The sequence below is a fragment of the Leucopleurus acutus genome (genome assembly GCF_964270905.1).
Source record: "Leucopleurus acutus genome assembly, chromosome: 19".
NCBI classification, from domain to species: Eukaryota; Metazoa; Chordata; class Mammalia; order Artiodactyla; family Delphinidae; genus Leucopleurus; species Leucopleurus acutus.
Genome location: NC_139161.1, coordinates 47,865,833 through 47,890,426, shown reverse-complemented (window position 1 = coordinate 47,890,426; position 24,594 = coordinate 47,865,833). Strand labels below are relative to the sequence as shown.

The 24,594-nt window shown below is 42.3% G+C and overlaps 1 protein-coding gene across 1 annotated transcript in view; it reads right to left on the bottom strand.

Annotated features, from left to right (window-relative positions):
- Nucleotides 1-427: 427 nt before the first annotated feature.
- RPA1 (replication protein A1) overlaps nt 428-24,594 on the bottom strand; it is a 53,222-nt gene continuing 29,055 nt past the window's right edge. Inside the window, exons 6-17 of the mRNA XM_082861064.1 lie at nt 18,549-18,641; nt 16,153-16,285; nt 14,876-14,978; nt 12,986-13,054; nt 12,647-12,839; nt 12,349-12,488; nt 11,798-11,946; nt 8,408-8,540; nt 6,244-6,420; nt 5,605-5,712; nt 3,052-3,138; nt 428-1,422 (exon numbers count right to left, since the gene is read on the bottom strand). Of these exons, the coding sequence (XP_082717190.1) occupies nt 1,315-1,422; nt 3,052-3,138; nt 5,605-5,712; nt 6,244-6,420; nt 8,408-8,540; nt 11,798-11,946; nt 12,349-12,488; nt 12,647-12,839; nt 12,986-13,054; nt 14,876-14,978; nt 16,153-16,285; nt 18,549-18,641 (1,493 nt within the window). The 3' untranslated portion in view covers nt 428-1,314. The remainder of the gene's footprint in view (nt 1,423-3,051; nt 3,139-5,604; nt 5,713-6,243; nt 6,421-8,407; nt 8,541-11,797; nt 11,947-12,348; nt 12,489-12,646; nt 12,840-12,985; nt 13,055-14,875; nt 14,979-16,152; nt 16,286-18,548; nt 18,642-24,594) is intronic.

Genomic DNA, 24,594 nt, shown 5'->3' with positions numbered 1-24,594 from the left:
TGCAGCAACCAGATAGGTAATTAATATGATTAGGAACACAGAGAGGAAGCATGCTCTTGCCGACTGAAAAGCCCAGCAGCATAATTACTGTTTTCTTCCCAGCTCACTGTCTGTTCACATTTCAAAGGCTGGGTGGTGTTAAGACTGCTGTGTAAACATCAGTAAAATCCCAAAGTGCCAGATCACCAGCGTTCCAGGGCACAACGGCTTTTCGGCTTTTCGTTTGGGGTCTTTTCATTCTTTTAAAGATGCATTTCAGGGCTGCAAACATTAGGAAGAATCATCTCCATGCTTTGGACTAATCTTCGAGTTTGTAATGAGTTAATATCTCCCCCCAGTGAACATTTATTATGAAGGCTAATTAATTGCTTTCCAGTTACAAGAGCCCTTTGCATTCAAAGAAAGTAGGATTCACAAGCTGAGACTATACTGTTTATTAAACAAAGCAATGGAAACAAAGGGCTTCTCCTTTCAAAATCCCTTCTATTTAACATAGCTTTAATCAAGAAAAGAAACATACAAATGCAAGAAATATGTACAGGTAGAAAAGGCATACCAACCCAAATGCAACATTAACTGAAGGGAAAACTAAAGCAATGCTCTGTTGCTGCCTGGATGTCCCTAGGGGACGGCAAGTCAATGCTTATCAGCCTTCCTCAGAAGAGACAATTTTGATTAATATCAGACCCATCTGACTCAGTCTATTAGACCCTGAAGGAAGGATATTTTCAGATAGAAAAGATATGACTGATTAATAATTCTACCCTATTGCCACTCCAAGCATTAACAACTACGTGGCACCTCTAGAAAGAGAGCCTTTGGATCTAGGAAGACACGTCCACTAAAACACCCAGGTTCCTCTGCACAATCACTTCTCGGCTCTCCCTCCCGAGAAGGGGCCCGAGCCGTGGAGGTGTCACCACTGGAGAAGTGGAAACCCTACTTACATAATTTATTTCACCATCTGCAGATTTAGGGTCAATTACTCGTGACATAATTCCTGGTTGAAGATAATGAAATCTTAATAAAACTGACAAAAGCCTAAAGACAGACGGAGTGACTGGTACTACACTCCCCGCCAGCTGACCCCGAGGTCTGACACGGTTTACACCACAGCCCTCCGAGCAGATTTCCCTTTGCTGCCAGTGGGTTCCCAGATGCGCACAAGAGGCAATGGCTTAGTCCCCCACAGAGAGGCACTCCACACCGTGCAGCTAACGCAGTCGTCAGGCGGGGCGGGGCGGGGGTCGGGGTCGGGGGTCAGTTCGCTTTAGCCCTCTGTCTACAGACTCCTGCCCCGTTAGCAGGCTCGGCTCACATCGCCGCAGCGTTTCTCCTGATGCTGGTGATCAGCCTTCTGCCATATTCTCTGTAGTCCACGGGCTTCACGTCCATCACAGTGGCCTTAATTCGAGACTCATCCTTTGAAAAGAGAAAAGCTATTTGTGAACGAAGGAAAGAAAGCCTGTGGCCATGGGGCAATGGTTTCAATTATCCCAGCAGGAGAAATCACAAAGACATGCTGGGTTCAGAGTTCTGTCATTCCGATAAGGAAACAATGATGGTGAGAGCCCAGGGCAGTTTCTGGGGCCGGGAGAGTGGACAAAGGCCCCCCCTTCGATACAGACCCCTCTCACCTGTCCCTCGCGCTCCCAAATGCTCAGGAACCTAGACTCCAAGCGCGATGGACCTCAGAGGACTCATGAAGTTCAATTTACTCTCTTTACAGAGCGGGAAACAGGAGCCCAGAGGAGACAGTGACTTCCTAAAGCCACACAGCTGGCTCTGAAAGCAGGGGCTGTGGGGAGCGGAGAAGCACCCACGGCAGAGGAGCGAGGCCTGCCGTGGGCCCACCTCAGCCCTGAGAGAGGCGACCTCGCTGCCTTTCACCTGCCCTGTCCACACCACTCAGGGACCGAGCAACCCTTCCATCCATCCCTCCCTCCCGACACCACCCTGACATCCACCACCCTGACATCATTATCACTGACATCTGGAGTCCCTGTCTCATTTAACGCTCACAAAACCAAGCACAGCTATCAGCAGGTATTAGGGTTAAAGGTGTGACAATAAAACAGAACGAGTAAACCCTGAGGCAAGCAGAGGAGTTTTCTGAATTCTTTCCCCTCGCTGCAGGTTCTCTAGGTTGGACGTTGCCTGCAGAGGCAGAACAGGGTGAGGCCAGCTCAGGGGCTCACACGCTACAGTGTGCTCTGTACTGACTAAACCCAGTCGTATTTCTAAGCATGGTTGAGAGCAAAGCTCTGAGGCTGGACTGCCTGTGTGCCATTATTAGCTCTGCCACTTGCTAGCATGTGAGTTTAGGCAAGTTACTCATTCTCCGTATGCCTACATTGTTTTGCTGGTAAAAACGGGGCTAACAATAGTTTCTACACATAGGGTTACTGCCAGGATGAAGCGAGACAATGTATGTAAAGGGTGTAGAACAGTATCTGGCAGATAGTAAGTACTCAATAAAGGCTGTTTCATCATGACTTTACAACCGTATGATGTTATGAGCAATTTAAGGAATTTTCAAGGTAATTTTAACTACATATGGTCTTTGTTTCACATACTGACTTTAGAAACGCAAACCATGTGGAAGATGTGAGTCCATTTTGTCGGGACACAAACCAAGAACCCCCAGGTTTTAACTGAAAAGGCCACAGAGCGGGACTTCCCTGGAGGTCCAGTGGTTAAGACTCCGCACTCCCAATGCAGGGGGCACAGGTTTGATCCCTGGGGAAACTAAGATCTGGCTTGCCGCAAGGCACAGCCAAAAATAAAAGGCCACATAGCATGTTTTCTCTGGATGTTGACACTGGACGAGACCCTAACCTCTCTTTAAGGCTGTTTCCTCATCTGAAAACAGGATGATGCTTGGTACCCCAGTGCTGGGAAGATTCAGTGAGTAATAAATGCAGGGTGCTTAGCGTTGGGTCTGGAACACAGTAAGCAAGGAACTGACAGTTGACACTATAATGCTGCTGGGGGTGACAAACAGCAGTTCCCCACGGCTAACCCTCCTGCATCTTGGGTGATGTTACTTACATTGTAGGTCTCCAATTTGACCCTGATCCTGAATGTAAAAGATCTGAAGTTGGCATTCTGGAAAACCTCCTCAAACGCTTGCTCGTTCTGCAAAAACAAACGTCAAACGCTAGGCATGGAAACTACCAGACCATCCGAAAATGTCCGTAAGATACCTGAAAAGACTTTGAGGAAAATCCTTGAGAAAATGATCAGCCCCAGTGGTTTAAAATTTCTTAGGAATGACGAAGGTGACACTTCATCACATAAAACTGTTTAGGTAGAATTTTATTAAAAATTAAAATACTCTACCTAGAGTACTCAAATTCACAGGGACGGAAAGTGGAATGATGGCTGCCAGGGGCAGTGGAGAGTTAGTGTTTAATGGGTCCAGAGTTTCGGCTTAGGAGGATGAAAAAGTTCTCGAGCTTGATGACAGTGATGATTGTGCAACAATGTGAACGTATTTAATGCCACTGAACTGACACTTAAAAACGGTTAAAATGGTAAGTTTTATGTATATGTTACCACAATAAAAAAGAAACTGAAACACTCTTCGGAAACGCATTTCTAAACTGTAAAAGTCTGTGATGGAATAGATCTGAGGCTCAGCATCTTCATCACAAATTGAGAATGGGAGGACACACTCAGAAAAAAGTTCAAGTTGTCATATGCATTATTTCAGCCTCTGGATTTACAGCGATGGATTTGGTGAGGAAGTGAGGAAGACAGGAAAAGTAGGCAAAGGTTAGGGAAAAAGTTTAAAAACGATACTCCTCTCTCCCTCTTTCTCTGGCCCCTCAAATACTATTTGATTAAGCTGCTGAACTAAAAAAAAAAAAAGTCTGGTAAACAGGGATCAGAGAAAGCATTTTATATAAATATGCATAAAATAAATGTACAAGAACTTTTTAAAAAACGGTTCGTATCAGTCAAGTATTATCTTTGCAAGCCACCTGAAACATGAAAATAGCTTTATTATATATAGAACTGTTCTGTGTAAAGGTTACTACACACACACACAGAGTCCTCAGGCTTTCGGGTATGTAAATAAAACAATGTGTTAAACCTTCAGAAAATCGTACCAGCTGCCATCATTCTTTCAAGATCAGTGAAAGCATGGAGTGCATACTCTAAGAATATCATAGCTCCTGAGGGAAGAGTTTCTATATGTCCTCATTCGCTGGCAGTGAAACCAGCCAAATGTAATAAGCTCATAAAAAATCCTGAAAGGCTGCCTCGAGCCTTAAAATCTGATATGAAAATAGAGGACCAGGCAAAACAGATAAAAGATACCATCATACTTTAAAGTCAATTCCAGTTATTTCTGTAAAAGGGCTTGTTGGGATTATTTTTAGAGAGCTCATGGACAATTTCAAAGAGACACAGGGGCAGAGCTAAACGGACAGAATAGAAGACAGAAAAGAAAAACACACACACACCAAAACAAATGACAAACCCTTTTTTTGTTAGTGGCTTTCATAAGTATCCTAACTGATTTGGAGGAAAACAGGGGGAAAAAATCTACAGATAGATGCTAATTTGTGTGGCCCAGAAAATATAGCTTTTATTGGTCTTTACATGTTTTATCTGAGCAAGTACCTTTCTTAAGTTTAGGATAATTAGTAATCTGTTCCCTGAATTAAATAAAACTAATATGTGAAAATACTAATTTATAAAAATGAAATGGAGAAAGTTATCTTATGAAAGAAAGTTATTTCATAAGAATTCCACCTGACAACATGAAATAAGCAAGTACCTTATATGTGAATTTAAACCAGGATTTGATTCAACTTTTCAGAAAACTGTCTATTACATTAAAAAGGCACATCTGGAATGGATAAAGATGTGGTACATATACACAATGGAATACTACTCATCCATAAAAAAGAATGAAATAATGCCATTTGCAGCAACATGGATGCAACCAGAGATTATCATACTAAATAAGTCAGAAAAAGAAAGACAAATACCATACATGTGGAATCTAAAATATCACACAAATGAACTTATCTACAAAGCAGAAACAGACTCACAGACATAGAGAACAGACTTGTGGTTACCAAGGTGGGGAGAGAGGGATGGACTGGGAGTTTGGGGTTAGTAGATGTAAACTATTACATTTAGAATGGATAAGAAGGTCTTACTGTAGCACAGGGAACTATTCAATGTCCCGGGATAAACCATAATGGACTTAAAGTCCAACACAGACTCAAAAAAAAAAAAACCAAAAACAAAAACAAAGGCACATCTGTACTTCAGCTTATTTCAGAAGACACCTTCCAGATCTCAAGTGATCGCAGGCACACCAACTCTTGGTGTGCTAACAGTAACGGGAGAAAAAATGCTGGAAAGTGCTGTTTTTAAAGCATTTTCTATACATTACTTCATGCCTCATTGTTAGCACATCCAAGGTGGACACAATTAGACAGAATCGGATGAGCTCTCAAATAATCATCAGTGAGAAACTATACAACACCCAAAAGCAGCAAACCAAAAAATATTAAAGAGCACAAAATGGGTAAGTGTTACAGCATGGGAACTATTCCAGTAATAAGACAAGACGCGGCTGACCTTCTCTTTTAACTCCCCAAGATAAGCAGTGCTTTGTCCAAGGATGGCCTCTGCAGACTCCTGGAAACATGTGACCCACTGATTCTCTTGAAAGTCAGCAATATTTACCTAAAAAACACAACTTTACGTTATTTCAGCAAAGAAATAATGAAAGGAAGACACACTAAGGAGACAGGGAGATTAACTTTTTCTACTCATTAAAATAATTTCCAGGGAAAAAACCCATTTCCACTATATATGCCATATTCTTTCCAAAGAACGTAAAAAGTATCCAAGAAAGAAGCTCCAAATGTAAGTCTGGATCACAGCGGGAACACGATGTGGTGTGTATGTGTGATTTCAGATCTCAGCGGAGATACAGCCCAACTAAACTCTCCTTCAGACACAGAATCTGGACACAAGGGACTCAGTGGCCGTCCAGCCACAATGGCCTTTGGACTAAAGGTTTTGAACAAGCCACCAAAGTCCTCTGCATTTTAAATTGTACATCCTTCAGTCACCAGGAGGCACTCCATAAGACAGCTCTCAGTCACTGCTGGCATCCCAGACAACTGGAAAGCCTGAACTAAAGACAGTGCCAGGCACTTGGTAGGCACTCAAGAAACACCACAGTGGTCCTCACCCACCCATTCTACTTACTGACAGGATCATGCGGTACTTGAAATTGGGAAATTCACTGTCACACTTCTCGCAGCGGTACAATCCATTCTGTTGATCAATCACTTTCTTATTGCAGTCCTGAGTTGGGCAGGCCTGGTACATACAGTTCTCTTTGCGAAGATACACCACTGTCGCCACAGAGCTAAAATAGTCGGGCTTCAGCAGAAAAGAGTGACATGAGACACAGAGCACAGGCCTATGTTCAGGACTGGACTTGCCCTTACACATGAGGGGTAAGTGTTTACATATTCTAATTCTCATGATCACAATGTGATTACTGGGAATAATTCATTCTATAGTTTTAGAAGTCACTTGTGCTGATTATAAAACCCATGAAGGTAATAAGCCAAGTTATAAAGCATATCATTCCTTAATAATAAAAGAATTAATTCTAAATTAGACTAAATTAATTAAAACTGAAACAGATTATATGAAAGACAAAGACTTCAAGAGACAAAGACGTGTTCCTCCTGTTCCTCTGCCCCTCCAAAGGTAACAGAAGCAGGAAATACAGAGGAATGCAGTAAAATCTAGCAGTTATGTTCAACCATTCCTCCCACATTAAAAACAACAGCAATGATTTCTAGCGTCTAGATTCAACTTTCTCTCTATTTGGCCAGGTGTCAGCAAGCTTTTTCTGTACAAAGCTAGACAGTAACTAATTCAGGCTTTACGAGCCATCGGGTCACAGTCTTCGCTGCAGCCACTCACCCTGCTGCTGTGGTGCAAGATCGTCCACAGACAGTATGGAGATGAGAGCAGGCGGCTGGTTTCAATGCGCTTGTATTTACAACAGGCAGCAGGCTGGATATGGCCCGTGGGCCTGTTTGTGAATCCCTGGTCTAAGTCATCAAATTCAGAATGCAAAAAGACTGAACAAGTGTCTTCAAAGTGGAGACGTCACTGATAAGTAGGTGTAGCAAGGGCCAAGCCATGTGCATGGGCTTTATGTTGCTATTTGCTTTGCCTTTTAACTCTCACGGAAAGGATACGGGATGGATAATTTGGGGGGCAAGCAGTTCCCTCTGCGTGTACTCAATTCAGGGCCAGGTCAGCAGCCTCTGGGGCTTCCTGATGTTTCAGAACAGAAGAGGCGAAACAATACGGTGGATGTTTAAAGAGCTTGGGCAAACCCTCACTCTAAAAGGCCCTAGAGAAGGGGAGTCTCTGAGGAGAATGCCTGAAGGATGTTTCTGTATTTCCGGGTAAGGTCCAGATTCAAGTGTGACTTGAAAGTTTGGGTGCGAACAGGTACTCTCTAGGCCTGATTTCTTGTTACGTACTGTCTACCCCTAGATCTAAGAAAGAGACTGGTTGACAAGAGACACAGATCTGTCCAGTGCTTCATTCTCAGGACGCTGTAAAACAGCATTATGAATTGCAGTCAGTCACTGACAATGACGAATAAGAGAGTATAGCGAAATGGGACAGTAAGGAATAAAAACTATTTTGTATAATATGAAAATAATATAGCAGGAATTACTGGTTTGGGGAGCATAAAGGAGAAATAAATGATTTAAATATTGAATTGCTGACAGAATACAGGTTTAGATTAAGATGGGAGGAGGGTCATTAGATACAAACATTAAAAGGGAAGTTGCAACTAAAGTCAAATACCAGAGCCATTCTTGTCAGAGAATACCAGCAGCGCTCAGCCCACGAGACGTTAATATTTTACAGCCAGTGAGGGCACACGTGAGCCGCCCGATGTCTGACGCTGAGACTGACTAATGCTCGGTGTGAGCTATAATCTCAAAAGCCACCTTCTTGGTATACGGGCATTTCAGTTTGCAGGAGCAATCAGAGAAAAGACATATGGACCTCAAGGCAGCTCATAAAATATACAACCTGATTACTACCACTTCGCTAAGATCCCTCTGAGAACTACACAACTCTCTAAGTCAAAGCCTGAACATCTTTCTGCCTCAACCTACCTGAGGGATGTAACATACTCCTATTCGAAAGCACAGCTCCTTCATTCTGGCCGGCATCCTCAACCATCACGCCATGCTCTGGGCAGAGCCCCAGGTGAGACTCATAGCTCTGAATTAAGGTCTAACAGCTGGTACCACAAATGGAATCTGAAAACTATTGTCTCGCATGTTTTACATGCTTTTGTGAAGAAAGCTAGGAATGCAGATACCTTGTCACCTTGGCCCAAGTTCTCTGATTTAACCTCATATAAAGTTTTCCAGTTGGTGTTGCTCCCTCCTATTCCTCCACTCTTTAGATCAGAGATGGAAACGCCAGCTAAGGCTTGTCCTTCCGAGTCAAACCTGAAAAACAAAGAATAACAGGCACTATATATGCTTATTGAATATGTTCCTACATGCTATATACGGGCTATCCACTCCCCACCCAACTTCTTCTTTTTCTTTCTTTCTTTTTTTCTTTTTTTGGCTGTGTTGGGTCTTCGTTGCGCGGGCTTTCTCTACCTGTGGCGAGCGCAGGCTCCCCCTCGTTGCAGTACGTGGGCTTCTTATTGTGGTGGCTTCTCTTGTTGTGGAGCACGGGTTCTAGGTGTGCGGGCTTCAGTAGTTGTGGCACACGGGCTTCAGTACTTGTGGCACGTGGGCTCAGCAGTTGTGGCATGCAGGCTCAGTAGTTGTGGCTCATGATCTCTAGAGCGGCCTCAGTAGTTGTGGTGCACGGGCTTAGTTGCTCTGCAGCATGTGGGATCTTCCCGGACCAGGGCTCGAACCCGCGTCCCCTGCATTGGCAGGCGGATTCTTAACCACTGAGCCACCAGGGAAGCCCCGCCCCCCCCACCCCTCACCCAACTTTCATAGGTCATGGCCAAGTGAGCTGATGGTAGTATCTTCCTCATTGTATCTTAAGTCTATTGAAGAAATGGAATGACCTCTTTTTTATCTCAATTGCTTTGATGCCCCCCAGTGGTCAAGAAAGACAGTGCCCAACTACCACAGAAACTTTTATTGAATTAGCTTTGCATATCAACACTGGCCGGAGGGCCCAAGGCCTAAAAACAGTAACCTGGAAAGTCAACAACAAAAAAAGCAACAATGGAGAGCTGTAGTATAGTTCTTTGGGCTACTGATGCTCATTTTCGCTCAGCAGCTGCATTTTTATCATCACTGAAATGTATCAGGATAGAAAGGGACAGTTGACATATTTTAACAGGGCAGCAAAAAGTGTTCCCACGGTGAAAGATCTTTTAAGCCTGGTATAATTTCAAAAGATTGTAAGATTCAAAGTAATTTATTAGAAGGTATTTATCTGTTTCCTTGTAGATTTACCTTCTTAGCGAGATTTTACTCATGCCAATATATATATATATTTTTTTAAGTTATTTTCTTTTTTTAATTTTATTTTTGGCTGTGTTGGGTCTTTGTTGCTGCATGGGGGCTTTCTCTAGTTGCGGCGAGCAGGGGCTACTCTTTGTTGTGGTGCGCGGGCTTCTCATTGCTGTGGCTTCTCTTTTTGCGGAGCACGGGCTTTAGGCACGCGGGCTTCAGTAGTTGTGGCACGCGGGCTCAGTAGTTGTGGCTCACAGGCTCTAGAGTGCAGGCTCAGTAGTTGTGGCGCACGGGCTTAGTTGCTCCGCGGCATGTGGGATCTTCCTGGACCAGGGATTGAACCCACGTCCCCTGCATTGGAAGGCAGATTCTTTTTTTTTTTTTCGGTATGTGGGCCTCTCACTGTTGTGGCCTCTCCCGTTGCGGAACACAGGCTCCGGACGCGCAGGCTCAGCAGCCATGGCTCAGGGGCCCAGCCGCTCCGCGGCATGTGGGATCTTCCCGGACCAGGCACGAACCCATGTCCCCTGTATCGGCAGGCAGACTCTCAACCACTGCGCCACCAGGGAAGCCCGGAAGGCGGATTCTTAACCACTGGGCGCGCCACCAGGGAAGTCCCATTTATGCCGTTATTAAAGTTGAAATTAATTTATGTTAAATTATTATGAAATTGATTACATTTCTTGATCACATATCAGCTAATATGAAGGAAAGGGGGCCCGAGAGGAAGTGTCTCAGAAACATACTTGTGGCAGGGAAGAGTCAGTCTGAGATTAAAAACATGCCAGTGTTACCCAAAAGGAGGATAACTAGAAGTAACCACATACAGAACAGGCTCCTTACAAAGAGAGCATGGAACAGAATGGATGCCACCCTAAGCTGCAGACAATTGCCTTGTTGTTCTGTCAGATCAGCGGCTAAATCTGTCACAGAGGCACAGCAAGCGCCATAAATCTGTTTCACCACAACTAGCTACATGAGTTTACGGTTTCAAAAACTCCAAGGAGACATTTGCCAGCGAAGACAGCTAACCGGAGTCAACAGAGCAAGGAGAGAGGCAGCCCTTCTTACAGTAAAAACTCCACATCGTTGCAACCAAGATCTAAACATCTCCAGTCCTTGCCTAGTGGGACGTGTACACTGAGCTTCTCTTTGATCAATGCCAAGTTCTTTTATTCTAGAGGCAGCCATGTCTTTTTATGTTGACTGGGATCACAATTATCGACAAGAAAAATACGAAGACCTTAATGTGGGCACGCAATTGAACTGGGGTCGAGCTCCAGAGCCTGAAAGAAAATCAAGCAATAAGAACAAACCAAAGCTGTGATTCCATCTGGTCAGGTTATTAACGAATGGGCCTTCCCTTATAATGCGATGCCAGCTACCAGAAGAGTTAAATACAGATCCACAGGGACCACATGCACAAGGCTGGCTTAAGTGACATGATCATGCCAGTAGACATTTCATGAAACTATTCAAATACTAGTGCAAATGGTTCACATTAGGCTCAAACAAAAGTGGGGAGTATGTAATATGAGCTAATTCCTTAGTCACTCAAACCCTAAGACATGGCTGGAAACCAACACACTCCCCCCTGTGACCACAGCTACACAAATTATTTAAGCTCAAGCTAGTTCCAGGGCTTTCCCTGACCACATCAATGCTTGCACACCATGCTTCAGCTTGAAGTGCTCTTTTAAAGCATCGTTTTAACACCCTAAACAGCTAGACATAGTGAGGAGATTTTAGTAGGCTCTCCTCATCCCCCGAGCGCTTCACGAATAACAACACAATGCCCACAAAGGCCCACTGTGCCCACCGCACTTGAGCAGAGTCCAGTGAATACATACTAGAAGATGCAATCGGCACCAGAGACTGGACGGAAAAAGCAGCACTCTCTCCCCCGACGCCGCAGAAGCCCACAGCTTTGAGTCATGAAAAGAAAGATGCCTCCGCTCACAGAGCTTCACCGTACAGCTGCCACCACCGGCCTCACCTGCTTCGCAGGATCCAGGTCAGCAGGCAGCATTCCCTTCCTAATTGCTCCCTGCGACTCTCCAGGTTTGTCATGGGATTACAGGTCTGTCAGTCGAAGGGCTTTAGAGCCATCCTTTCAGAAGGCACAATGTCTCCAAGAAATACAGGCACTGCTCCACCCAGAAACGAAGCTCTCTGCTTGGCAGACAGCTCATATACCGATCGTGGGAACCAAAAGAACCAGCTCTTCTCCAAACTAAGGCTCACATAACCCTTGTGTTTAGCCCCATAAAACCTACCATCCACGAAGCTTGTAGGCCTCTGGGATGTCAGGGTTCACAATGACGGTACTCGAAGACAGTACAGAGAGGCTCCGTCCACCAAAATCAGAAACTCTGGCTCCTTTGATCGCCATCACGGGTTGTCTAGAGCCATCAAATCTATCAGCCTGCATAACAACAAAGACACCAAACAAATACAAACGATTGTCACTAGCGGGAAGAATGCACAAAACATTTTTACAGAAAACAAGGGAAACAGCCAACAGTAGAGTGAATGCAATAAATGGCACATGGAATCTATACAAGAGAAACTCACACACATCAAAACTAATCGAGAATTAGAGGAAAGAGCGTTTCACTATGTGAAATCTACATCAGCAAATCTCACAGAAGTAAATCAAATAAAGGTTTTCAAATACTCCCCAGAGAGTCCAGCCCTTCATTAGGAAGGGTCTACACAGCCGACATGGCCAAAGCCCCACCGCTTCCGGGGCAAGAACACCACGCTGGAAGCTCTTTACGTCTTTGCCTCTCTGCACGTGCTCTGACCTCTCAACGCGGGTACTCACATCTTCTCCCCACAGAGTAGCATTCACCACTTTCCCTGACATGTCCATCAAATAGATATTCCTCTTAGAGACTTCTCTGTTGTTAGACTTCACTGTGATTTTAGTGACATCTTCATAGTTCTTGCAGATTCCGATTATGTCTAAAACACAGGCACAACATTTTAGCAAGAGATGGTCAAGGCTCCCATTATAGCATGACCAGAGGTTGGACAGCAAGCACGGAAATCTCATGCCTCTCCTATGTGTTGCAAACAGAACTAATAATCACCACTCTCTTCATTCTCGCACACATACTTACCTACAAGTGAGTCTTTAGGCTTGTTCTCTAGGTCACCAACCCCTGTGAAATCAAACTGGACTGTGGGTAAATGATGACCATCTTCACAGGGCATGACAGAAGTCTCATTATTGAAGGTCATCTCATAGTCGTTTTTGACGGCTGTGAACTGTTTGTTGGCAATCTTCAGGGTGCCTTTAGAGAAGTAATAGACCTGTAAAAGAGGCCAAGCTATGGAACGTGCGATAGGCCATCAAATTGGATATAAAAACCCTTTACAGATCACATAGCTCTCCAACAGACAGCATCCCCTCACCCCACCGCTCGGCTGTTCCCGTTCTAGACTCCATGCTACTGTACCTTGTTCACATCAATAAGAGGAAAGAACTTGTCCGCTTGCTCGTTGAAAGCAGTCGCTCTGATTTCACCCTGCAGAAGCATGCGAGAACAGGTTAGAATTGGGGAGTTCAAGTTTTACCAGTGAAAAACAGGACATCTTAGTGTCAAAATGACATCTTTAAAGCAGTAGCACAGTCACCCCAGAAACACACAGTTCACAGTCACATATTCAAGTTAGTAACCCTGATGAAACAACCCAAGTTTAACTGGTTGATCCCGTTACTGTGCTTCATTAACCGCAAGTTAGAAACCTAAAAAAATAAATAAATAAAAATTTTCGAACACTGAGTGACACGACTGAAGCCCCCAGGGAAGTGTCCTGAGCCACTGTGATTCACCAGTTTCCCTCATGTTTGCACCCAGCGAGGAATTGCTTCATACTCAGGAGTCACTGCCAAAAATGTTAAAAACAAGTCATACTTTCAAGTTGCTTGTGATTGGATTTTTACTTTTCCATCAGTCAAAATGCTACAGATGGAGAAGAAACTTAAATTAACAGCTGAATTTTTAGCCAAATGACAGATGATACCAATAATTTGGTTAAAAAAAAAATTAGGTCCTGACACCGATTCTGCCCTCACAGTCAATACATTTTAGGGTATTATCCCATCTTTGAAAAACAAACAAAAAAATAAAAACAAACCAACTGTTATTTTCGGCCCTGTTAGAGGTTTCAACAAATAGGAAATATGCAGCAGTTTGAAAAGAATGCTTGAAGTATACATTAGGAGTTATAAACAAAACTAATGGGGCTTCCCTGGTGGCGCAGTGGTTGAGAGTACGCCTGCCGATGCAGGGGACACGGGTTCGTGCCCCAGTCCGGGAGGATCCCACATGCCGCGGAGCGGCTGGGCCCGTTGAGTCATGGCCGCTGAGCCTGCGCATCCGGAGCCTGTGCTCCACAATGGGAGAGGCCACAACAGTGAGAGGTCTGCATACCGCAAAAAAAAAAACAAAAAACAAAAAAAAAACCCTAATGGACAGAGAAATAGCATGACAAGACTTTGTGGAGACTCCACAACATGGCTTTTTCGTCTCTTCATCATGGTTTGGACTTGTTTAAGAAAAGCATATAGAGGGACTTCCCTGGTGGTGCAGTGGTTAAGAATCCGCCTGCCAATGCAGGGGACAAGGGTTTGATCCCTGGTCTGGAAAGATCCCACATGCCACGGAGCAACTAAGCCCGTGTGCCACAACTACTGAGCCTGCACTCTAGAGCCCACGAGCTACAACTACTGAAGCCCGCGCGCCTAGAGCCCGTGCTCTGCAACAAGAGAAGCAACCGCGATGAGAAGCCTGTGCACCGCAACGAAGAGTAGCCCCCGCTTGTCACAATTAGAGAAAGCCTGTGTGCAGCAGTGAAGACCCAACACAGCCAAAAATAAATAAATAAATTTATTAAAAAGAAAGAAAAGAAAAGCATATACTGTCTGCACAGCCAGAATCCATCTCCCACAAAACCGATCACTTATCACATATCAAGGCTGCTTCATGCCTTCTGCTGTGGCCCAAAGCTCCACTTGGCTCCTAAGCAGACACAACCCCCTGGGGCTTCGACTAAGGCTGCCAGCAAGTCAGACAGTGTCTCTGGTTTCTCCTGCCCGTGAGGCTACTTACCTTTAGAAAACTAATTTCTACTGCTACAAATGCGTTTGTTTGAGATCAAGGATTTTATTTATGACTTTAACCCTTTGCCCCCAGACAGCATCAGAAGACTACAATAGAAGAAAAACAAGAAGAATCGTGTTTCTTCTTGGCTTACTATTGTTTTCCACCTCACAGGCCTGCACAGAGATGAGCCCTGTTTCTCTGAGTCGAAGACTCCTCTTTCCCCACTTGACAAATACTCACACTCTCATCAACTAGTTCTATAGAGAAGAGTTTCCCTTCCCCTCGGGAATTGCTCCAGGTACGGATCTGACTTTTGTTGGTAACACGAGCACAAATAGTCCACCTAAAAACCAAATAGATTATATTAGTGTTTGGAGTCTTACTTGGGAAAGATCTGAAAGGTTCCCTATCATCTTCTTATAGCCTTTCTTATCTTATGCATATTCCATTTTTCAGTGTAAGCTGTATTTTAATCCAGCTAATTAAAACCCCACGATGACATCCAGGTTTGACAGTTTGTAGAATAAGCAAATAGTAAAACACACAAGGTGACTTAACACTGACTCATTCTCCTGTCAAATAAGTAAATTTATGAACGCTCTCCCTTCCCCAAAAAGCATCACCAAGGCAACACTATCCCCTTAATGAAAGGTTCTCAGCTAGAAAATGCAGTAATACCAGCAATTATATTTTGCCGCTATTTTCAATCATGGGAACTGATATAACTGACGTCAAACTTCTGTCTCGTTTCCAAGACACACTGAATACAAATACAGGGGTATGGAACGCGGTGTTGGTCCAGGCACCAAAAGAAAACACTCTCAAGCACTATGACCTCAGCCAGAGGCCACTAAGAAAGGAGATACGAGGTCTGACACCCAGTCCTAGAGCCCATCCTGAGTGGAGGTGCTGGCACATTAGCTACCTTACTCATAATTTCACAGGGGAACAGATCTGCCCTATATTGCAAAGAACTGAAGAACAAACAAAAACATATCTGAAAGAATTCTGAAACAAGTACTCACTAATTTTCCACAGCTAAAATTAATTTTGAATGGAAAGAAGTCATATAAAAGAAATATCTGTTCAGGCTATATTACTATGGTTAATACAAACAGCACAGATTCTTTTAGCCAACTAAATCAGAGTAATAATTTTTAGACTAAAAGTCACCTATTTATATGATAAGATGAAATACCTTCTGAATTAGAAAATTTATTCTTACTCATAGGACTACCAACTGATTCTTGAAACATTAAATCTTTTAAATTTCAAATTCTTTTAAAACGAATGAAATTCCATAGGCTATGAATGATTGCTCTTTTTGCCATTCTTTTATTGAGAGTTAAAGGTTGCCACAATTTGTTATCTCCTCCCCCTCTAGAGAAAAAAAAAGGAGGAAACCTATTTTATGTGTGGTAATCCTGAAGTTCACATATAAGTAACTCAAGAGCCCATAATAACCTCTTATATTCTTTTCTAAGTCCCTTCTAAACTTATTCCATGAAATAACTCACTTGGACTGGTAAGGGGTGAGGCTGGCAATGGGTACCACTTTGGCCTGTGTTGCCCCGGAGCTGTTCCCTAGGCTGGTACCTCCAGGTTTTGCAAATGTCTTTGAGGCACCAAAAGTCTTAGATACAGTAGAACCTTTAAAAACAAACACAAAGAAGGACAATCATTATTTTATTTAAATTTTATAGTAAGTTTTGCAAGAACTCTCAATTACTAGTGACATCATACAAGATGAGAGACAAAGTTTTTCCTTTTAAATAATCAAGAGATTTGGACATCAAACAGAGACTGAAACAGGAGGCTAGAGACAGATCTAGGAAGAAGGCTGGGCACACAGATGTTCACGACTGTATCTGCTGACTTACACCCTGAGGTCGAGATAATAATGGTAATGAATCCAGACACTGCTATTTCGGAGGTCAACCCTCTTAAACTTTTCCCGTGTTATCAACAGGCAGGATAATGGGTCAGAGAAAGAAAATCAACCTTCTTGACTGGTAAAACTGATGACAAGTCACTAGTTGCATAAGAGAAAAAGCAAAAGGAAATGCTAGGAATTAAGGGACACAGTGGGTGAACCACTCGAGGTGAAGGATACCTATCATAAATATATCGCCTCAAAACATCCCCAGAAAACTCCCAGTTCTCCACTGGTCTTACAGGCATGGAAAGTCTAGAATGAAGTTTACGGGATTGGGTTTAGTTGGGAGCAAAGGGCAAGAAGCAGTTTTCGGTTCAAGACAAGTAGGTGGCTGGCTTTCGTGACCCCTTCTTGACTCCTTTATCCAAGCCTAAGAAGCTGTCTTGCACTTGGGAAGGATATGTAGTTACGTAAAGCCTAGAAGCAGATGAAATCTTTTACATGCACGCTGTTTCTATAAAGCTTCAACCTCCAAATTCAGAAAAGATAATTTAGTCCAATGATTTCATATATTCTATATCAAAACATTTCTTCAGAATGGCATCTGGCTAGAAATGTAAATCTTCCATTACTTGGCATTTATTTATTGAGTTTCCACAGCCCGTACTGCACTATTCTAGGCATTTGTAGCACTTAGTAAAAAATATACATACACGGTCCCAGATCTTCAAATTTTCTCTTCTAACTGGGGAGTCAAGAAACGACTACACACACAACAGTAACAATTACCTCAAGGTGACACAAGGAAGCACACACACGCTACAGAATATTTATGTGTGCGTGTATATACATACCTAGTATACAATACACAATTCTATAAAACACACACACATCCAGTTTTCATGCTGGCAGCAGCCTCCCCTCCATACACTTCCAGTCCTTTTTCTTTCAGCACCCAGTTATGTGTTTAGGGAACGTTAACTGATTTTTAAAATCAATCTCAATATAAGCCAAAGATAGACAACTGGAAAGATAAACCTGTAGGGGTGGGGGGCGGGAAGAAGAATAACATACTATTTGTATTCTAGCCTAAGGAAGTAACTTTTAGGGTCTTTACCATTTTAGATAATCTATTCTACCACCCCCCTCCAACAGTACATAATTTGAGAGTTCTGTATAAATAGATCCACTTAGAATGGGAGGTAGATAGAAGATAGCTAGCTCTTGCAAGGTAGATAAAAACATCAAAGACTAATGGGGAAAAAGACTTATGTCCTGCGAGTTTCAGAGAAACATTAGTGACGTCTTAACCCTGCTTTTCTTAGAATCTTAGCATTGAGAAATAGAAACTAATAGTTGAGGGGAGGGGAATAGGTGGTGTATGTGAAGCTGGGACAGAAAAAAGAAACTCTAAAAATAAATTCCAACCAAACTCTACAAATCATAATTTTCAATGGCGACATCCCACATGAGGAGGTTCCTAAAGCAAAGGCCAGAAAGTAAACAAGATGATTCCATTACAGCCTCTCGGGACGTGCTGAAGAGAAAGTTAAAAAGAAGAAACTATTTCTCATCCGTGAGACAGAGAAGCAGGACCTATGACCAACATAAATGGTACTGTCTTCAAGCTAAGATAAATACCCACAAGAGCCCCAGATGGGAAACCTGGAGACAGACAAGCCAAATTTAATAAGCAGATCCTAAAGAGTTAAAAGGTGAGAATTTGAAAGGTATGTAATTCACAAAGTCAAGAGGGTGTAAGTGAGAAACTACCAGATAAACTGTTAACAAAGAACAGTGTATAATTCTCATTTTTTATAAAAAAGCATATTAAGTATCTTTAAAAGACAGTCTTTAATCATTTTTTCAATCACACACTTTACAATAATTCCAGGAAGAATTGGAATTATTCTTTGCAAGAAGCAACTGTCATGAACAGCATTCTGAAAACTCCCTTTAGTCTCAGATTAAATTTCAAACCATCACTCGAAAGCCTGACACACACAATCAGCGTGCATCCTCACGTGGCAGCCTTACCCACTCCCGAGCTCCCATTCTGTTGCTGGGGCCTGCTGGCTGGTGGACTGGCTGCTGAGACTGGAGGAGGAACTGCTGGCTGCTGTCCTTGTCCTGGTGATCAAAAGAGAAAGACCATTTTAGTGCAAGTAATTTGGGTTAAGAGACTTAAACTTAAGTAGAAGAAATACTCTGAGAAAGTGTAAATTTGTGATTTTGTCAAAGACTCTTGTGGGTTGGAATTCATGCTGGGGCACTCAACTGCATGCAGCGAATGTGCTAGGGGTTCACACTTATGTTTTCATTACCTAAAAGGTTGGCTCCATTTACCTCTCACCTGCTTATAATTGATAGCTTTTGGTTTTAATGAGGTTCTCCCCTAAAGCCTTGCCCATTTCTCCCACCTGAACCTGAAGTAAAGTCACTGAGCTGAATCTGTGACATTACCACTATTTCCATAGCAACAAATCGATGTTATCAACAGAACTGTGTTCACGGCAGGATCTATCAGAAGAAAAAGCTGGGTGGTAACAAAAACCTAAAAGCAGTTCAATTGTCTCTGAAGTGCTCCTGCTTCAAAGGGAAAGAAGACATTCAGAAAGGATTCTACCCTTTCCTTCCCAAACAAAGCAACCTTATTTTGCAACTGACAGTTGGTGGAAAATAAGAGTTGAAAGCGCCTTCGGTACTGTGAAGGCTAGTGAACTGTCACAGCAGGAGAGATGAGGATGGAGTTCAGAAGCAGCTGTGGCGGGGAGACAGTAAGATTAAAAGGAAAAGGAGGGGAAACGAACATGTCTCTCAAGCATAAAATAAGAAATGCCACACCATCAGAGTGTTTATTTGCCCCTCACCCCTTCTACAAATGTTTATGAAACTGAAGAATGTTAAAATTGCAAAAATACACTTAATTTTTAAAAAATCATAGATTTATGGAATTTGATGTTGCCTTTGTGATTGGCACTAAATGTAGAAGTCAACCCAATCCGGGCTGCTCACTAAGAGTGCTTGCAGCACACAAGTGCAGCTCAAAACATATCCTAGAGAGCCCTTAGAACAGACATGGCGAGCAACCCTGGAAAAGCTCCCTGCCTGCCGCCTTGCCTCTGCTTCTCCCACCACCGAGTTTATTCCTGCTGGGTTTTCCGAGGCCCTAACTCACATGGGCACACTGCACACTGATTTCCTTTCCTCCTGCCAAAGTTACTCTTAACTGGTACAACTAAATGGGAGTTAACAGTGCCTTTAAAGAGTAAAATTAATTTAGCATCAAATTAAAAGGGTTAAACATAACTGTTTATTTAGTTCTTCCTACAGAGAGAAAAACTGAGAGGCCTCATTTACAGGGAAAAAAGAGCCAAGGTTACTGACAATGAATTTTTGTGTTTACGTTTTAGCTTTTCCATTACCTCTGAATTTACAGAGTGTCATATGAGATTGCTTGGGAGGACTGTTCTCCTTTGACAATGTGTCTTATGAAGGAACATTCTGAAATTCTACAGTGAACCTTTTTTTAAATCAGTAGGGAAAAGATGAGTTGCTCAGTAAACAGTATTGAGGCCAAGTGGTTGGAAAAAAATTAATCTGTAATTTTTTTTTTTTTTTTTGGCTGCGTTGGGTCTTCATTGCTGCACACAGGATTTCTCTAGTTGCAGCAAGCGGGGGCTACTCTTTGTTGCAGTGTGGTGGCTTCTCATTGCGGTGGCTTCTCTTTTTTTTTTTTTTTTTTTTTGCGGTACGCGGGCCTCTCACTGTTGTGGCCTCTCCCGTTGCAGAGCACAGGCTCCGGACACGCAGGCTCAGTGGCCATGGCTCACGGGGCCAGCCGCTCCGCAGCATGTGGGATCTTTCCGGACCGGGGCACGAACCCGTATCCCCTGCATCGGCAGGCAGACTCTCAACCACTGCGCCACCAGGGAAGCCCCGGTGGCTTCTCTTGTTGCGGAGCACGGGCTCTCTAGGAGCATGGGCTTCAGTAGTTGCAGCACAGGGGCTCAGCAGTTGAGGCACACAGGCCCTAGAGGGCGTGGGCTTCAGTAGTTGTGGCACATGGGCTCAGTAGTTGTGGCTCCCGGGCTCAGGAGTTGTGGTTCGCAGGCTCTAGAGCGCAGACTCAGCAGCTGTGGCGCACGGGCCTAGCTGCTCCACGGCATGTGGGATCTTCCCTGACCAGGGCTCAAACCCGTGTCCCCTGCATTGGCAGGCGGATTCTTCACCACTGTGCCACCAGGGAAGTCCCTTAATCTGTATTTTTACCTGCTTCATGAAATTTTATTCAAATGAACCAAAAGATTTAAACATTCAAAGACAGAACCATGAAGATACACAAATCCCTGCTATACTCCACCCTAGTTCCTCCCCCTCCCACTGTCTCAAACACATCTACACTCTCAAGTCCCTTCCTCCTCTCCACACCCGCTTCTCCAAGTATCTTGCTGAACAGGACATGGTCGCAGGATCTTGCCGATCTCTTACATTCATTTCCATCAAAATGTAACTAACCTTTATGAGGTATCTATAGTAGAACGGTGGTTACCAGGGACTGGTGGGAGTGGGGAGCGACTGTTTAATGGGTACAAAGTTTCAGTTTGGGGTGATGAAAGAGCTCTGGAGGTGGATGGTGGTGGCGGTTGCACAACAATGACTGTACTGAACGTCACTGAACGATACAACACTTAAAAAATGACTAAGATGTCAATTTTATGTTATGTGTATTTTACCACAATTTTTAAAAACGTAACTTATCTATTTACCTATTGCAAGATCCATATTTTTAAACATTTTAACATATGGATTAAAATTAATGCTATAATTTCTTTTTAGTAGTACATAATATAATGGTATAGTTTTATAATCATTGGATTCTTAGAGTCAATGAAAATAGTATATTTAACAAGACTCCAATTAGGCCCTGTAATAGACGTGTTCATAATAGCTACAATTTTCTGAATGCTTACTATGTACCAGGTACAAGGTTAAGTGCATTATTCCATTTACTCTTTAGCTCTCTATATAAAATATATATAGGTAGCATTACTGTACTCATTTAACAGATGAAAAAAGTGGGTTTAAGAGGTCAAGGAACTTGCCCAGAGTCACACAGGAAGAGACAGAACCTAATCTCGAACCCAGGTTTGTCTGACTAGATCTATTCAACTTCACCACCATCCAGTTAATTTTTAATCCTAAGCAACCAATTCTGGAAGCCAGACTTCTAATTATATAAAACATAACTAATAACCACAATATCTGGTAGTTAGGAAAACCTACTAATCCATTTATTAGAGCAATCCTTAATTCCTGCTTTGGACCACATTTGTAAAACTGGCACAAGAGACAGGAGACATTCCCAAGCCAAATGGATGGCAAGAATGTTGGTGCATTCTAAATAGCAACAAGTGCCCTTCAATTTAATGCACTGCAATACAACCAATGACCGGAAGACGTAAAAGACATCAGTACACAACTAAATAATCATCTTCCTAAGAATTAAAATTATACCTCAAAGCAGTAATACAGATATTCAACTTCTGATAATCTTCAGTTTTATGTCACCTGCAAACCAAATCATTCCAATAAGGTGGATCAAGGTCATAATTCTTAGACCTTTTTGCTGTATGCTAGCTTCCTATCGCCGGCTCTGACCCGGGAGGGATATAGGATATTTAAAAGCAGACTCCAGCTCCTCAAGTTACTTGCACTCACACCTATCACTTTTATTATCATTATAATAGTAAGTGAGCCACCAGCTAAGAAAAATCAGCCAACAGACAACAGAGTATACAGAGTAACAAAAAACTCAACTTCTACCAACAATTACTTTCTTAACAACCACCACGAAGAATTTAAGGAAGAGTCAATCCAATAATTACAATTTCTTATTGGCAGAAAATGGACAGAGTTAGGCTGAAAAAAATTCCAGCTAGTATCTTTCAATAATGAGTGATACTAATAACTAAGCAACAAGTTAAGAAATTTAAGTCTAAGTGTAATACTGTGGTTAGAAATAGTGTACGTTCATAGAAGTAATATACATACTGATTAAAAAATATATAATGGTAAATATGGGAGATTTAAAGCCATCCAACCCAATACTGTATGAAAAATGAACTGTGTTTGCAATTTTACTTCTCACATTTTGAAAATTCTGTAAGTATCTTTACTTAATGTGGTACTAGTACCATGAGACAATTTCAATGCACATTTTGGAATTCCTCTGCCTATTTCTGGGCTGGGTCTAGTGAGTCAGGTCATCTGATACGTCACAGGTCTGGGTTAGGTGCTAGGAGGATACAAATCTAACTTTAGTTCTCTATCCACTAATAACAGTCCCCTTGCTTTCCAATAGACAATTAGAAACCATTTCTGTCAAATACACCCATAAGGTAGTAGTCACTATGACAAAACTATTTTCATGATGGCCCAAGTAACAATGTTGTTATTGATCCGGTTACAATGAAATTCAATAGCAAATACTCCTTAACAGCAAAATTCTGTCTCAACCCTCTGCACTTTAACAGACGCTGAAGAAAGGGAAGAGCCAGAGGAACTGGGTATTGAGACAAAGGAGTGTTTTCCATAGTTGTATAGTTCTGACCTCAAGTGGTAAGCATCTTTTAACCCTTTCATCCCCATCTTTACCTCAAATACTTTTGCCCCTGAAAGGCAAAACGTCCAAAGCAACCATTCAATTAAATACAACATAAAAAATGTAAGAAATCTGGCCAAAGGTGCTAAGCTGGGCATAATCATCTCTCCCTCACCCCTACGGCATCCGAAGATTTCGCAGAGATGCTAAGTATCACTTTGTCTTGACTCTCCTTCCTAAAAGCTGAGAATAAGATAACCAATGTGCTCATTTTAACAAAGTTTTACTAATGCAAAACAATTGTGATGTTCCAATTTAATATTTTAGAATTCTACCTGAATAGGCTCCAGCTTTCCCTTTCCAATTTAAAACACCAAATTATTATGTTTGGTGTAGGTAAAAATTAAATCTAGAATGTTTCATTTCTGGAAGAAGCATGGTGATGACCTACTCCAAAACCTTCCCACTTCTTCTAAAAATCAGAGAGCAACAAGAAGAATGAACACCCGTCCCATAAACAAACATCCCACATACAGACTGCATCTTTAGTGAAACTAGGGGAAAAAGACAAATTCAAAGTATGTGAAAGTGAAGCCCAAAACACCACAAATCAAGACATCACAACTGTAAGAGAGAAGCAGCATGGATGATTTAAATACAAACAATGAAACTGCACAAGTACTAGAATAAAACATGGGTGAATACCTTTATAGCTCAGTGAGGAAGACCTTTCTAACTATGGCTCAAAACCCCAAAGTCATAAAAAAAAAAAGAATAACTGGAAAATTCAACTTCATAAAAACAAAAGTAAACTGCTGCATAGCAAAAAAAAACCATAAGCAAAGTCAGAAAGACGTTGTAATTCATATCAGAGACAAAGGACTAATTCCTCTATTTTTTCTTAAAGAACTCTCTTAAAAATTGAGAAGAAAAAGATACACAACCCACAAGAAAACTGGACAACACAACAGTTCACAGAGAATAAAAAGCCCTTAAATATTTAAAAGGATGCTAACCTTGCTCAGAATACAAATTAAACACTACATTGAGATGCGAGTTTTCATCTATCAGATTGGTAAAAAAAAATCAAAAGATTAGCAACATACTCTGTTGGCATAGCTGTGAAGAAACCAGTATTTTCACATACTGCTGGAATGCAAAATGATACTATCCTATGGAGGGAACCCAAGCATATCTCCCTACCACAAAGGCATTTATCCATTGATCCAACAATCTCACCTCTGGCAATCAAATCCCCTCTGACCATGTACCTGCATATGTATAAAGTTATCTGCTGCAGCACTCTTTTAATGGCCAGAGTATGGAAACACCCAAGTGCCCATCAATAAAGGGCTGCTTAAACTATGGAATAGTCACACAACAGAACACTCTATACTGTTAAAAAAATAAATAAAAATAAGGAAGATCTCTAAGTATATTTATGAAAATATCTCTAGGCCGAAATTTTTAAAAAACACA